The sequence below is a fragment of the Palaemon carinicauda genome, chromosome 17 (assembly GCF_036898095.1).
Source record: "Palaemon carinicauda isolate YSFRI2023 chromosome 17, ASM3689809v2, whole genome shotgun sequence".
In the NCBI taxonomy this organism is placed as follows: domain Eukaryota; kingdom Metazoa; phylum Arthropoda; class Malacostraca; order Decapoda; family Palaemonidae; genus Palaemon; species Palaemon carinicauda.
This window is the reverse complement of record NC_090741.1, coordinates 103,353,299-103,368,650: the sequence shown is the minus strand read 5'-3', so window position 1 is coordinate 103,368,650 and position 15,352 is coordinate 103,353,299. Positions and strand designations below refer to the sequence as shown.

The window sequence follows — 15,352 nt, the reverse complement described above, 5'->3', positions numbered from 1 at the left end:
GAAGAGCCAGACCAACCCTTAGCTTGACCTCGGTCTGGGCCTTCAACCCTCTGACAATGACACACCCCCCGCAGCCAGAGTTTGCACTGTCAACAGCCGTACCATGTCGAAACACTGTCTCTTCTGATCAGGAAGACAAGCAACGTGTGGTCTGGTCAGTACTTGGGCTGGTGACCACTTGGGAACACCACTGTGATTGCTGTTGTAGAAGTGCTATTTCTCCAGTGGCAGCTGCTTTAGCGCAGAGGTGTACTTCCTTGTCCCTCACTTCACCAAGAAAAGAGGCCTCTTGGTCATGGCTGGGAAAAGGATGCTGGAGACATCATTGATGTTCTTATCTAAAAGATAACCCCCGTTTCCTCATCCTCAAGAAGGATGCCTCATGGCGGGTCCTCTCCTACGAGTTTGGGGTATACATCTCTTTCCACTAAGAATAGAGAATCGCAGCTCAGCTACATGAGAGTACACTTTCTCCCTTCCTCCCACCTATGGAAGCGTGAGGCCAATTCTCTCTTTACCTTTGTGATCCAAACATCCAATCAGACGCCCGTCTCAGACGTTATGTCCTTGGGCAGAACGAAGTGTTTTGTTGAGGGCTCTCCATACCTCTACAGTCAGTTCCTCCTATAGATAGTCTCCAGTTCTATCCTCTCCTCATGGAATAAGTTAGCTTATCAAACTCTGTTCGACGAGAAGGCATATGGTTAAACAAGCAGTTAGTCCACAGGATTTCCTGGGTACGTTCAACCACTAGGACTGCTACTCTTAGATTCTGGAATGCTGTCATCAAGGAAGTATCTTTGACCATATAGCAGGTTTTCACATAAAGGTTTACCCCAGTGTCAACCTGGTTATTCCGGAATGGGTTCGTTCTCCGAAGGCTTTGGTACGACGTACTGATCCTAACAGACTCGGTGGCTGACCTTCGTTACCACCGAGACTTCTTCCTGAGTTTACCAAAATCGGGAATAGAAGTAAATCTTGAGAGGTCCCCCGGCTTTCTTATCAGACACCGGTACCCTTAGATTTATCGTCGTCTTGCAGAAGTTTTTTCCCGTAGATCGATGGGATCCTAGGAGGAGGATGACCGGAGTCTCTTCCTTCTACGAGATGCACTATCAGAGTAGTTGTTATATCCCAATTGTACTTTGTGGAATAATCAGAGATAATACCGATGTCCTTAAACCTTCTTTATTTGTCTTCAACTGAAGCTATAGTAATCCTGTTAATCCAATAGCTATATACAGACTAGTGAGATAAGTATTTACGTTCTAGAGGTAAATGTTAACTGCTCTTTGGTAATTGATCACCAACCCAATATAACAACATATTTATAAAACTGCTGTACTTTAAACAAGCACTTTGTTATATTACTAATAACAGCCAGTTATACTCTCTTGTTCTATCATAAATAAATATAAATGTAAGGTATATCAGTAGTTACGTCTCTGAAGTCTCTGTTTCATTTGGGTTCGTCAAGCCGTCAGCAGATTCCTTCGAATCCAACCTCTTCTGGGCACGAGCTCGGGTCTTCATGAGACCCGGGCAGGAAACGGATCTAAGAAGACGGTTCATTAACCGAAATCTCCGCCGAGGAGATGACAAAAGTTCTTTCCCGGATTGGACGTTCCCTTCAGATGCATCTGAAGAAAGGTGGAGAGGACCATGCTGTACCACTCAGTCTCCGAGCTCTGGTCAGAGTCCGAGTGGTACCAACTCTTAAACCTCCCAGAGATAAGGGGATACTTCTTCGGACAAGGGGTACCACCCCCATGTGAGAAAAGCTCAGATTTGAGCTTCTGCCCGTTTCTCAGACAACACCCGATGTCGACCTTCAACTTTACCTAGAACTCATGGATGGGTGACAGAAAGTGCGGCAAATTGCAAATGTGTTGGAGCTCTCCCTTCCGAGGAAGGGTCCCTCCAACTACTGGACAACAATCCTCCTGCTTGTGGAGAGAGTCGCCGATTACGGCAGCAGATTTTGGTCATGTCTTTCCCCTCTGCAGAATAAACTTCCATCACCGGTTGGTTTCCCCTTTGGAAGTTTCCTCTAGCGAAGAGAGGTATTTGCCCACTCCCCTACCGAGATTAGTCCCTCCATCAGCCACTGGGTAGCAATCTTCCTGCTTGCGGGAAGCATCGTAAGCACCGGCAGTAGACGGTGGTTGCCTTTCTGATCCGCTAAAGAAACGGCCCTTTTTTCCTGGTTGATCTCCCCTCTGGGGTATTCCTCCAGCAGGAATTGGATTTACCCTCCCTTGATCTTCGGGAGCAGGCCATCTTCGTCTCGCCAGCAAGACTCTTGCCCGGTAGACTCGTCACGCCCATTGACTCATCTGCATCTGCTGATGGAGATCCAGAGAGAACTCCCTCAGTGACTAACAGCCACCTGTGAACACCTTTCACAAAGCTATATCTTTTCTATAACTTCATGCCTGGAGACTATCCAGCGCCTCTCTCAGAGATTCCTTTCCTCAGCAAGTTGCGAAGAGGATGTCTGGATACCTACATAGATCTTCAGCTTCAGCCGTCCAGGCCAAGTGGACTGTAGTGGGTATCACGAAAGGGGTATCCCTCCCGTTGATGCCACTAGCCAAGCATTGAAGGAGTGCCTTTGTTTTCTTTCGGGAGAAAAGCGTTCTCTCAGTCTTGGCAATGAGAGACCACCACTAGTCCTTGATGCTTTGCAATCAGACCAAAAGGAAGTAATCTTTCCTCCACATCGAAAACGCTCCTCTTCATACGGAGTTTTCGAGCCAACAGACCCTTAGTCGGAAGGGAGACCTCCTCCACAGGGCAGGGTTTGCATCCTGCGGTCCCCAAAATGATTCATCTACGACCCAGGACGCAAAGCAGATGTTCACCTGACCTCGATGACAGGTCTCCCGTTTGTATTAGCTTCGGACAAAACAGTCAACGAACCCCATGGGCCTCCCGTAATGCCTCTCATGCACGGCGATGGGCTAGGTAATACTCAACCTCATTTCTGGCAGCTCAGATCCCAGAATCCGAACCCTTCTTTCTGGGAGTCCTTCGCAGCATGACCAATGATACAGATCAACGGTTACTAAACCAAAGAGAATCTACAAGAGCTGGCCCCTGAGAGTCAGGACCCTTCGTCAGCTCGGGGAAAGTCAAGAGAAGGATCACCGAGAACACATTCTCAGACCGGATTCACAAGGTCATGGATCAAGCATTGAATCCTGATCCTTCTCCTCATAGAAGAGACAGAGAGCTCATAACGTTAGGGGCAGGAGTATGCCCTAGCGTTTTATAAGACTACTCTTTGATGCAGGATTTGTCAGCAGGCATGTAGACGAGTCAAATGACCTTCACTGCCCACTTCCTGCAAGACGTGACCCACAGGAACATGGAGACGTTTTTCATGGATCCTGTGGTGGCTACAAAATAAATGGTTTAAAACCTCAGGTTCCTTGATGGTCAAGTACAAGTATCAGATGAGGGAGGGATGATTTTAATTATGGTCAAGTTTGGGATGAATATCAAAGGAGGACTGGCTCTTTCTTTCTTTCATATTCTACTCTATGGGGGTAACAGCACGGAAGGTGCTCTGCAAAACTGGCCTCCGCTGTCTGCAGGTAGAACCATTTTCCCTTGTGTAAACTGGTATAGAAGTAATACTTGTTGCGTCCCCAATATCTCTTGCGAGGGAGGATTGGGTAAATTCTTTATTACTCTCAAAGGTTCCTAACTGAGAGAGCTCTTACTTAGACCAGTGACATTGCTAGTATCACGAGCACACAGCTTACGGAAGCTGCTAATTGTGCATAGCACAATATTTTAGCGGGGTGCAAGGGTTCCTACCAGTTACGATCTAAAGATTGTACGAAGAAAAGCCTGGGTCAATGCCAAAAGCCAATTGGTATGGACTTCCACCTTCGTAACAGGTAAGTCATCCCTATAAATAGCAAGGGTTTGTATAGAGTGACAGAACAAATGACAAATTTTAAAGTAATTTGTATTTTTCCTAACAATACAAACCTGGAGCTATTTAAACAGATTGGCCCGCCAGCTCCTGTCCCCCAAGAAGTCCTGCCTTAGGGCTCGTCTTCCAGCTTCGCAGGAAGTAAAATCCCGATAAATAGCTCCAGGTTTGTATTGTTAAGAAAAATACAAATTGCTTCCAGATTTTGTGGAAGATGCTCAAATGAAAATACTGTATCATGTAATGAGGTATTCAATACTTAGCAATTGTAGAAATCTATCATTGTATACTGTACAATAATGCTATTTTACTGAAAGAAAGATTTTCTAGTCTGTCAGCATAATCACAAACATTTTTGTCAGATGATCCCTTTATGGGTTAAATAAGATAACTTTTTTCCACTCTTTTGCTCTGTGATCTTTCTTCTTGGACTCTGATTTGTATTGAGTCAGTAGTTGTTTTATGGATAGACTTCTCAGTGGCCTTGTTAAGACGTGAAGTCATTTCCTGTTATACGTAGATGGTTTTATTTCGTAAACAACAAAATAAATTTTTTTTTCTCTATATTGCAGACGAGAGGAGGATGGTAAACTTTATGTAAAGTATCAAGTTCTGGGCCAGAGTCACGTTGCTGTTCCAACACATTTTTTCAAGGTTGAGAATTTATGATCTTTATATGTCCGAGTTTTTTATAAGTAGTCCTTTCTGTAAGTTAGTTGTTTATAACTTGACTTCAATTTAATTTCTAACATAACTGTCCCATTTTCTTAATAATGCCTTGTGCAATATAAGAACAAATCCTTATTGTCAGCCAGGTAAAAGTATAAAATTTACTTTTTTTATAGCTTAGTTACAACCCTAGTTGGAAAAGCAGGATGCTACAAGCCTAAGGGCTCCAATAGGAGAAATAGCCCATTGAGGAAAGAAAATAAGGATGACATAGTCTTGTTTTATAGTTTATATGTGATTGATCTGTCTTAACGTAGTTACTGATCTTAAAATGTTTTATATTTTTTCTCATTATTGATACATAGTTCTCTTGCTATTTCTTATTTCCTCTCCATACTGGGCTACTTTCCTTGTCAGAGCCCTTGGGCTTGTAGCATTCTGTTTTTCCAACTAGGTTTTTACAGTAGCATGGCTAGTAATAATTGTAATAATAATGACAGGTGGCACGATGGGGAAGCCTTCCCCACCAGCCTGTCACTGAATAGCCACTTCTGTCCGTAGGCATAGATCTGAGAAAGGTGGTAAGATGGAAAATTTAATTTCAAGGACTCAGGTTTTTATAGCTAAGAAAAATACCAATGAATTTGGTCTTTTAATATAAGAAGACTTGCTCATTGTTGTGAGGAAATCCTTAGAGCCAAACTGTAAGGTTTATTCTTCCCAGGAATTGTCTTCCTTCCTAGTCCTGTACACATGTGAGGGAGGTGACTCCAGTAACCTCATAACAGCTCATCTTAGGGATGCAGATGCTGTTAATGCCTCAGCCATTACTGGCTTAAAAGGAGGATAGTACTATGACCCCATAAACCTATCTTACTAATAGCAATATGGACTTGTCATTGTTTGGTAAAACATCAACACATCGTCTCCCCTACTAAGAGGATGGAGGAGTTGTATGTTTGCAAGAAAGTTGCTCCATCATGTAACTCACCAGCCTCAGACATCTGAGCAGCATATAATGGTTGAGATTGCTGCATCCCTTCAAAAGGAGTCTGCAAGAAAAATGCTTCATTGCATAACTCGCCAGCATCAGATGTCTAAGCAGCATTTAATGGTTGTGATTGCTGCATCCCCTCAAGAGAGGAACAAGAAGGAGGTATAAGAGCCAGTCATTCTATCTTTCCTCAAAAGTTATGTCAAACACATTACCTTAGATGGGATACATACCAAGTCTTGTGAGGGAGCTGAGAGTTCTGCACAATTACTGGCCACCTTAGGAACCAAGGAAAAGTGGGCCAAGGGTCTGAGGGCAAAGATGGTCCAACACCTTCAGACCCACTTTCAACTCCCAAGTACACTGACAGGTAAACCAGGAGGAAACTGACAGGGCTTGGCTTGTGAGTTCTTACTTGAGATGGCAGAGGTATGCACTTATTAAAACCTTACCAGAAATCGAACATCCTCACTAAGCCAGAAAGAACTGTGTCAGGACACTTCCTTTTCGTTTCTGCCTGGGACTAATGAGAAGGCTGTGACACTTGCACAGAGGGTGTCAAGTCCTCCTTAAGTAGTACTGAAGTGCCTTGACATATTACCAGGAACTGTGTGACAAGTTACACAAAGAGATAGGATCAAGAAGTTCTTGAATTGGTGTTAGAGATTAACTGGTATTAGGTCTTAATCACAGTCTGTGAGATGGCAAAGGATCATCTGACCCCAGGACCTAATGTCCAAAAGTAGGCAAGACTGCTTGAAGTCCCCTTCAAGTATTTATAATTCCCAGAAGAGGAGGGATCCAAAGTCTACTGCAAGAGTCTGATCTGCTGAAAAGTTCTCTGACCAGAGAGATACATTCTCTACAAACCCCATTACAGTGAAAACTCTCTCTCTCTCTCTCTCTCTCTCTCTCTCTCTCTCTCTCTCTCTCTCTCTCTCTCTCTCTCTCTCTCTCTCTCTCTCTCTCTCTCTCTCTCTCTCTCTCCAAAAGTATTCAGAAGGATATAGATAGACTGGAAGCACTACAAGCTAGGGCCACCAAACTAGTCCCGACACTAAGGCAACTTGGAAATAGACGGAGAATGGAGCGTTTGAACGTATTTGATCTACAAGCTCGATGACTAAGGTGACAGTGAATAGAGGCATTCGAAATTCTTATAGGAATAAGAAGTGTAGATTACAACAATCTATTCACGCTTAGCACAAATCAATCCAGAGGTAACAGATACAAAATGCAATTGAAAAGATACAACACCACTCAATGTGGCAATTTCTTTACATACACAATCGCAAATACTTGGAATAGACTACCAGCGGATGTATTAAACAGTAACACGGTAAACAAATTCAAGTATAAGTTAGACAAGATCATAAGAACTTTCTAAATGCTTAAACTAAATCGCTCTACCAAAGAGCAAGTAGAGTCTCTGCGGATAGACTAAAAGTCTTTGAGACATCCAAAATCGTTCTCTCTCTCTCTCTCTCTCTCTCTCTCTCTCTCTCTCTCTCTCTCTCTCTCTCTCTCTCTCTCTCTCTCCTCTCTCTCTCTCTCTCTCTCTCTCTCCTCTCTCTCTCTCTCTCTCTCTCTCTCTCTCTCTCTCTCTCTCTCTCTCCTCTCTCTCTCTCTCTCTCTCTCTCTCTCTCTCTGTGTGTGTGTGTGTGTGTGTGTGTGAGAGGTAGCAGAATGGAATGTCACTCACCTTTGGGGCCCCCCAGATTATCCCACAGAAGGGATGAAGAACGTGGATGACCTCATTCCACTCTATTGGGATAGTACAAGTACTTGTTTACTGGACGAACTCTTACCTGCTACAGGTATGTCAGAGGCATCTGCCATAACAGGTTCACAGTTCAGCTGACCGAGTCCAGGAGAAATAGTCACTTGGTGAGCTCCATCCCTCATTCTTGGAGGAGAGTGACTTGAAGGGCAACGTATACCCTACCTTACTTGGCCTACAATCTGATGATTGGTGTGTAGGACCACACATCTGCTACTGGTGCAACAGACACCAAGCTTTCATTCCGCTCGACAGCTCCCAAAGGATTCGGTCAGTGGGTGAACTCTTTTACTCCATCTTGATGTAGAAGATTAGCAGTGAAGCTTCTATTCACAGCAGGAACAGGCAAGGTGTGCCTGACCTCTAGGATCAATATTGGGTCCTGGCTGAAACTATTCACCTGCATCTAATCAAAGGAGAAGACTGTTAAATGAGCTCACAACTGTTTGACCAATCCTGAAGATACCAATTGAAGGATAAAAGCCAATACTGTACTTCCTCCGGAAGAGGTTAAGCAGCTTCCTAAGGGCTAGAGCATTGCTCCTATTCCATGACAAAAATGATGAAGAGAGGAGCAGTGCTCACCCTCGCCTGGTGTATGGATCCACTGGAGCAAACTAAAAAATGGTTAGCAAGTAATAATTGTCACTTCCTCTGAAGGAGAAGAATGCACACTATAATTCCCAAGGAACTTTGCGGCTCATCTACTAACGCTGCTTCTTCCTTCTGAGAATTGTCAGAAGAGATAATGAGGGGAAGCAAGCATGAGTAATTCAGTGATTCTTTCTGATCAAGAATAACTGCTCTACCTCTCTGAGTTTGCCACATGAGTACAATGAAAAATTCCCAAGCAGTATTCCCAGTTACGTAAGTATATGTTTAGAGTAAAACTAAGTTTTATTTTAAAAAGTGTTTCCGAGTGCATAATATAACAGGTTTGTAATTGTTAGGAGGGTCTATAAAAGCATTGATTCATAGAAAAAAGTATGAAAATTTTCAAAATAATGAAGACCATACTCAAGGTTTTATTTTAGCTATCATGGGGTGGCCTAGAACAGAGCACTTGCATTAATGTAATCGGTATTTTGTCCAGAAGGATCAATCACCTGATACTAGTGTAAACAGTGGTCTCCGTTTGCTGACCAACCCTGAAAATATCGGTCGATGCTGAAATGCTGTAGCGGCTCAGTGGTAGCTGTCACCATAAGCTCCCTATCGCTAATAGGCCCCATAGATACCGGTTGGCATGTGAACTCTGTCGGCTACTTTTCATTATGGCATGATTAGTAACGTAAACTATATTCACTTGCAACTAATGAAACAACAGTGGCTGTCACACCTAGCTCATGAGAAGGGATGGTTTTTTTTTTTTTGAACGGGAACGCCCCAATATGGGAGGCTATGTCACTTTCGTCAGAAGGACGTCGAAGTAACTGTGTAGATGTGGAGAAAGGTTAGCCAAGACTTCCTCATCTATTGTGCACCTACCTTCAAGAGTCAAGGCCTTTTGAAGGTAGCTGCTTTGAAATGCCTTCAGGATCAGCTTTGTAGAAAGATCCAGCTGCCTTAAAGCCCAATCAGGTTCTCCAGTTGCTTCATCCATTGGAAAGGTACGGAAAGTGCACCACCTTTTTGTGTTAACTTGGCCAATGTATGTAGGAGGGACAACAGAGGTAAGAAAGGGGATTGGCAATGCTAAAGTTGGCAGTCCCCTCCTCCAGCTGCTGTTAGTAGTGGATGCCTGTAATGCCAGGGCAATATAGCAGAGGCATGGAAAAGAACGATGGGTTATAGAAGTCCTTCGGGACAGATACAGACTACCCTTAGAAGTTCTTCAATGTCCATTCACTTGCATTCCAATGGCGTTCCATAGTTTCCCCTCAAAATTGCTGGAAGCTCTGACCTTGTTGGCAGAGATGAAAGTGATGGAGGGAAAAATGAACTTGAAGGCATTTGAGATGGTTCTCTGAGGTTTCTATTGTCAGGTCTTCCTGATGGAGGAATTGAAGGGGGCGTGGAGACCTATCATTAACCTCTTGCCACTCCTTTCAGCATAGAGATTTCAAGTACCATACAGCCTGCCGTTCTTTTAGTATTTGCAAGTACCCATCTTTCAGTCCTACTAAATGTACTGTTACTTCATCCTCAAGAGAGAAGTGTACCAGTTCAAAGTCCTGGGCTTCAGATTGTCCATCTCTCCCCAAGTGTCCATGAGATTGATCACTCTGGTCTTCACTTGGCCTCTTTCAAATAGGGTAGTATGTCTATTAAGATATCTCGATGACTGGCTAGTCATGACCTCTTATAAGAAGCAGTTACTTCGGGTTTGACATCAACTCCTCTCCTTTAGTCACAATCTGGGGATAGGGGGAAATTGGGAAAAGTAGAGTCTCACGCCCAAGCAGAGGATGAAATATCTGGGCATGGTGACAAAACAGCAGCTGAGTCTTCTCTTTATTAAATCAAATCAGGAGGATGAGAGAGGTAGAATAACTATTCTGGTTCAAATGAGAACTTCCTAATCAGCTGTAGCAATATTTACCATATCATCTTACCTCGGTGAAACTTATTGTACATTGTTGTCTCCAACAGCGATCACTTCAGTGGTGTTTAAAGCATCACTGGTTGGCAGCCTGCGATCACTCATTTTATCTTGTTCACGTGAAGCACAAGGTATAGGCCAATATTTCAAGATGGCTGAGCAATGAGAACTTCCCCAGGAGAGTTTCACTCAACTCCCCATCTCCAGAGATGCTTCGGTTCTCGGAAATTTCCAAGAGAGGTGGGGTGCATGCCTGAGGGACCAATTCACTATATGGATGTGGTCCCCAGAAGAAAGCTTCTGAATATCAGCCTGTTGGAAATACAAGTAACAATCCCAGCATTACAATTTTTTCAATTCCAATACTGTAGTTTGAAAGGGTTCCAAGTAGTGCTTACGTCAACATCAAGGAGCGTCTGTCTCATACATTCTTTGCAAGTTGACGAAGTATGAGCACATCTTGGTAGTGAACAAGGCAGTGTAGAGCTTTCAACAAGACTCATTCCTGACAAGATAATTGTACTAGCAAACATGCTCAGTTGTGAGGAGCAGGTTGTAGGTTCAGAGTGGTCCCTTTATCCTTCAGCAGTAGGGATATTTTGTTCTCTAGAGATCACTGGCGATCAACCTGTTTGCCACTGCTAAACAAGAAATCACATTTAGTTTTCCTGTTTCAAACTCGTGGGAAGGGTTCGAATCACCTGGATGTGTTTTTCCCCTATTTTGCCAGCTCATCAATCCAGTATTGATCACACTAGGTTTCAGATGACCCTTGCGGTTCCCAGATGACCACAATTAGAGTGGGATCTCAGTCTGTTAGATCATTTACTCAAGCTCCCAAGAGAACTACCCCTTAGAACACTTCTTTGTTAGTTGCGTCTTTAGAGGTACAGTTGGACACAGGAGTCCTTGCACATACAGTATTGCTCTGAGGAAGTGCACCCTGTCACACAAGTACTGAGCGGAGAGTTCCTGTGCATAGCTAGCCCCACCAACCACTGATGCCATCTCACCCTACACTATCTGTTAGTTACTCACCACGCAGTATGTTAGTTATTCATCACGCAGTGAGGATATGACAGGGTACATTTCCTCAGAGCATTGTGTGCCAGGAATGCCTGTGTCCAACTGTACCTCCAATCCATGAAGTCACTTTCACTTTGCAACTGGAGACTGACTTTACAGCATCTCTGAGAGAAAGGTGTTATTTCAAGGACTGCTTGGGAGATGTCTTTGTTCTTACATTGGTCCTCTGCACCTGTCTACCATGGAAAGTGCACCATTTTCTGTAATTGATGTCGTAGAAGGGGTGCTTCTCAAGTCGGAGCATCTCTTGTGCAGATTATAGACGCCCTTGTCCCTGACTTCATAAAGAGAAGTGCCTCTTAGTCAAGTCTTGGAAAGGCTACCTCTCAGCCGAGGAGTTGTCTTTTCTTATGAGGAGCTTTGAGCAGTCGTGCCCACCCCGCGACCTTAGTCTCCACAAGTGGAATGTGATCTGTGTTCTCAAGTTTCTTATTTGTGCCCCATAATAAGCCTTTGAGATGAGAGTCAGACAAAGATCTGACTCTATATCGTCTTTCAGCTAACCTTAGCTTGGCAAAGAAAATTTGCAAGCTTTCAGAATCTCATATGTTGGCAGTCATTCTGAGGTATGGAAGGAGGTCTCCTTTAGTTTTTTCTTGAATTCCTTGCCAATACCCAAGTCCCAGCTGTCCACGATACCAGGTTTGATTCCTTCTCCCATCTCTTTGTGTCCTCAAGGAATTGGAATGAGCATTTTCTCTGCTCTGTGAGGGCTTCACAGTGCTATCCTAATAGGACTTGAAGTGCCAGGCTTGAGCTCCAAACATATTTTGTTGTACCAGCAGCGTAGTTGGAAAAGTGTATGGTAGAGTAATGATTAATAGGATCAAGGATAAAACAGAGAATGCAATCTTAGAAATACAGGGTGGTTTTAGAAGAGGTAGGGGTTGCATGAATCAGATTTTTACAGTAAGGCAGATATGCGAGAAATATTTAGCAAAAGGTAAGGTGGTGTATGTTACGTTTATGGATCTGGAGAAAGCGTATGATAGAGTTGATAGGGAAGCAATGTGGAATGTGATGAGGTTATATGGAGTTGGTGGAAAGTTGTTGCAAGCAGTGAAAAGTTTCTACAAAGGTAGTAAAGCATGTGCTAGGATAGGAAATGAAGTGAGTGATTGGTTTCCGGTGAGAGTGGGGCTGAGACGGATGTGTGATGTCACCGTGGTTGTTTAACTTGTTTGTTGATGGAGTGGTGAGAGAGGTGAATGCTCGAGTGCTTGGACGAGGATTAAAACTGGTAGACGAGAATGACCATGAATGGGAGGTAAATCAGTTGTTGTTTGCGGATGATACTGTACTGGTTGCAGACACAGAAGAGAAGCTTGGCCGATTAGTGACAGAATTTGGAAGAGTGTGTGAGAGAAGGAAGTTGAGAGTTAATGTGGGTAAGAGTAAGGTTATGAGATGTACGAGAAGGGAAGGTGGTGCGAGGTTGAATGCCATGTTGAATGGAGAGTTACTTGAGGAAGTGGATCAGTTTAAGTACTTGGGGTCTGTTGTTGCAGCAAATGGTGGAGTGGAAGCAGATGTACGTCAGAGAGTGAATGAAGGTTGCAAAGTGTTGGGGGCAGTTAAGGGAGTAGTAAGAAATAGAGGGTTGGGCATGAATGTAAAAAGAGTTCTATATGAGAAAGTGATTGTACCAACTGTGATGTATGGATCGGAGTTGTGGGGAATGAAAGTGACGGAGAGACAGAAATTGAATGTGTTTGAGATGAAGTGTCTAAGGAGTATGGCTGGTGTATCTCGAGTAGATAGGGTTAGGAACGAAGTGGTGAGAGTGAGAACGGGTGTAAGAAATGAGTTAGCAGCTAGAGTGGATATGAATGTGTTGAGGTGGTTTGGCCATGTTGAGAGGATGGAAAATGGCTGTCTGCTAAAGAAGGTGATGAATGCAAGAGTTGATGGGAGAAGTACAAGAGGAAGGCCAAGGTTTGGGTGGATGGATGGAGTGAAGAAAGCTCTGGGTGATAGGAGGATAGATGTGAGAGAGGCAAGAGAGCATGCTAGAAATAGGAATGAATGGCGAGCGATTGTGACGCAGTTCCGGTAGGGCCTGCTGCTGCCTCCGATGCCTTAGATGACCGCGGAGGTAGCAGCAGTAGGGGATTCAGCATTATGAAGCTTCAGCTGTGGTGGTTAATGTGGGAGGGTGGGCTGTGGCACCCTAGCAGTACCAGCTGAACTCGGTTGAGTCCCTTGTCAGGCTGGAGGAATGTAGAGAGTAGAGGTCCCCTTTTTTGTTTTGTTTCATTGTTGATGTCGGCTACCCCCCCAAAATTGAGGGAAGTGCCTTGGTATATGTATGTATGTACCAGCAGGATAAAGAGAAGGATATCAAAGAACACTGTTTCTTTCTAGCTTTGTGAGACAATAAGTTGTGCCTATCCCTCAACCAGCAAGGGGGTTGGTGGTTCAACACAGGTAAGGGCTCTCAAAGTTAGGGATATCAGGTCCTCCTTAGCTCTCAGGAAGAACCTGTCAGTGGCTCAGGAGTCTGCTAATGCCTGGCATCTTTCACCTCCCACTACTTGGGAGAGTATAGGCACTAGTCCTTTGGTACCTTAACCTTTGGTCCTATGATGGCTGAACCGTAGGCTATGTAGTCACCCTAGGTCTCTCATAAGACAAAAGGCATCTCATCTGAGATAGCGGTTTTGACATGAGCTCAGAATGAAAGGTAGATAATGCCATAGCCTCTGTACTGTAGTCTTTCACTGTCTTGGGTTAGAGTTCTCTTGCTTAAGGGTACACTCAGGCACACTATTCTATCTTATTTCTCTTCCTCTATTTTGTTAAAGTTTTTATAGTTTATATGGGAAAAATTTATTTTTCAATATTAAACTTACCCGGTGATCATATAGCTGTCAGCTCTGCTGCCCGACAGAAAAACCTAAGGACGAAATACGCCAGCGATCGCTATACAGGTGGGGGTGTACATCAACAGCGCCATCTGTCGAGCAGGTACTCAAGTACTCCATGTCAACACAGAACCAATTTTCTCTCTGTCGTGCCACCGGCAAGACCTACTAAATACGCTGTTGTTTTCTGGATTGATTTTCACGTTATTTGGTGAAGTATTCATTTCTGGTTATTAGCTATCGCTGTGCAGAAGTTATCTTCAATACTTTCTTGCATTCATTCTTTTATTGGATTTTGGATTATTTGTTGACGACTTGGATAGATTTTGAATTCCCCCCTTTGACTAATTCAAGATGTCTGACCCTTCGCAAGTCCCCAAGTACAGGAAGTGTAGCGCTAGGGACTGTTCAAGGCGTCTTCCGAAGGCCTCTATCGATCCGCACACCGTTTGTTCCAATTGTAGGGGTAAAGCCTGTCAATTGGAAGATCGATGTGAGGAATGCGTTGGGCTTTCGGAATTCGATTTTCAAGAATTCCTGAAATATGCACGTAGGCTAGAGAAGGATAGGATCAGGAGGAGTTCGTCTCGCTCAATTGATTTTTCCTCTCCCCATGCCCCACAACCTATTCCTTCCCCTGTAGTGGTTGCACCCGACCCCCCTGCTAGCTCTCATCAACCTTCGATGGCAGATATGATGCGTGCCATCCAGGCTCTAGGTGAGAGAGTCGAGTCATTGGCGAATGACCGCAATCAACTCATGGCTGACGTCAGGGAGTTGAAAGGTAAAAGTGTAGTGGGAAGTGAAGTGAGTGTTAGTGCAGTGAAAAGTGTCAGTGTTACGCATGAGGGTGCGTCTGTTCGTGCCTGTCGTCCTCCCAGTCCGGGACCTCTTGCAAGCTCCCAAGCCCAGGGGAGAAGCAATGTCGTACGACCAAAGGGTTCGACAGGCTTTAATCAGCGGACAGACGTTCCCTCCGTGGTTTCGGACGTATCTTGCCTAGATCGTCCCACCCACAAGAAGACGAGTGAGCCCGTTCATTCCTCGTCTGCGGAAGAGGTTTCACGCCAGAAACGATGGACCAAGGTCTCACGGCCTCTTAAACGCAAGGTCCCTTCCGAGCAAGTCCAACGGCCCAGGTGTAGCCACTGGGTCAGTTCGGACTCGCTGCAGTCCTCCGACGACTGCACACCTCCTAAGAGAGGCAAAGTGGTACCGCAACAGGCAGTAACTCCGTCTGTTGCCGCACCAGCTGTTGTAGACCCTAAGTGGTCTTTGCTGCAGTCTATGCAGACTCAGTTAGCTGCTGTTATGCAGGAGTATCGTGCGGAGAAGGTTGACGCTGCACCCGTTAGCCTACAACCTACCACGGTTGTGCGCCCAGCAGACGCTGCGGCTGCCTGCTCCCACACTCCAGCTGTGAGAGCTCCTCCACCCATGCGCAGTCGACCCTGCCAGACGCATGCTG

At 44.6% G+C, this 15,352-nt stretch overlaps 1 protein-coding gene across 1 annotated transcript in view; it reads left to right on the top strand.

Moving 5' to 3' along the window:
• Positions 1-15,352, top strand: part of LOC137656496 (endonuclease G, mitochondrial-like) — a 79,781-nt gene that overhangs the window by 44,044 nt on the left and 20,385 nt on the right. Inside the window, exon 5 of the mRNA XM_068390671.1 lies at positions 4,522-4,603. Coding sequence (XP_068246772.1) covers positions 4,522-4,603 — 82 coding nt within the window. The remainder of the gene's footprint in view (positions 1-4,521; positions 4,604-15,352) is intronic.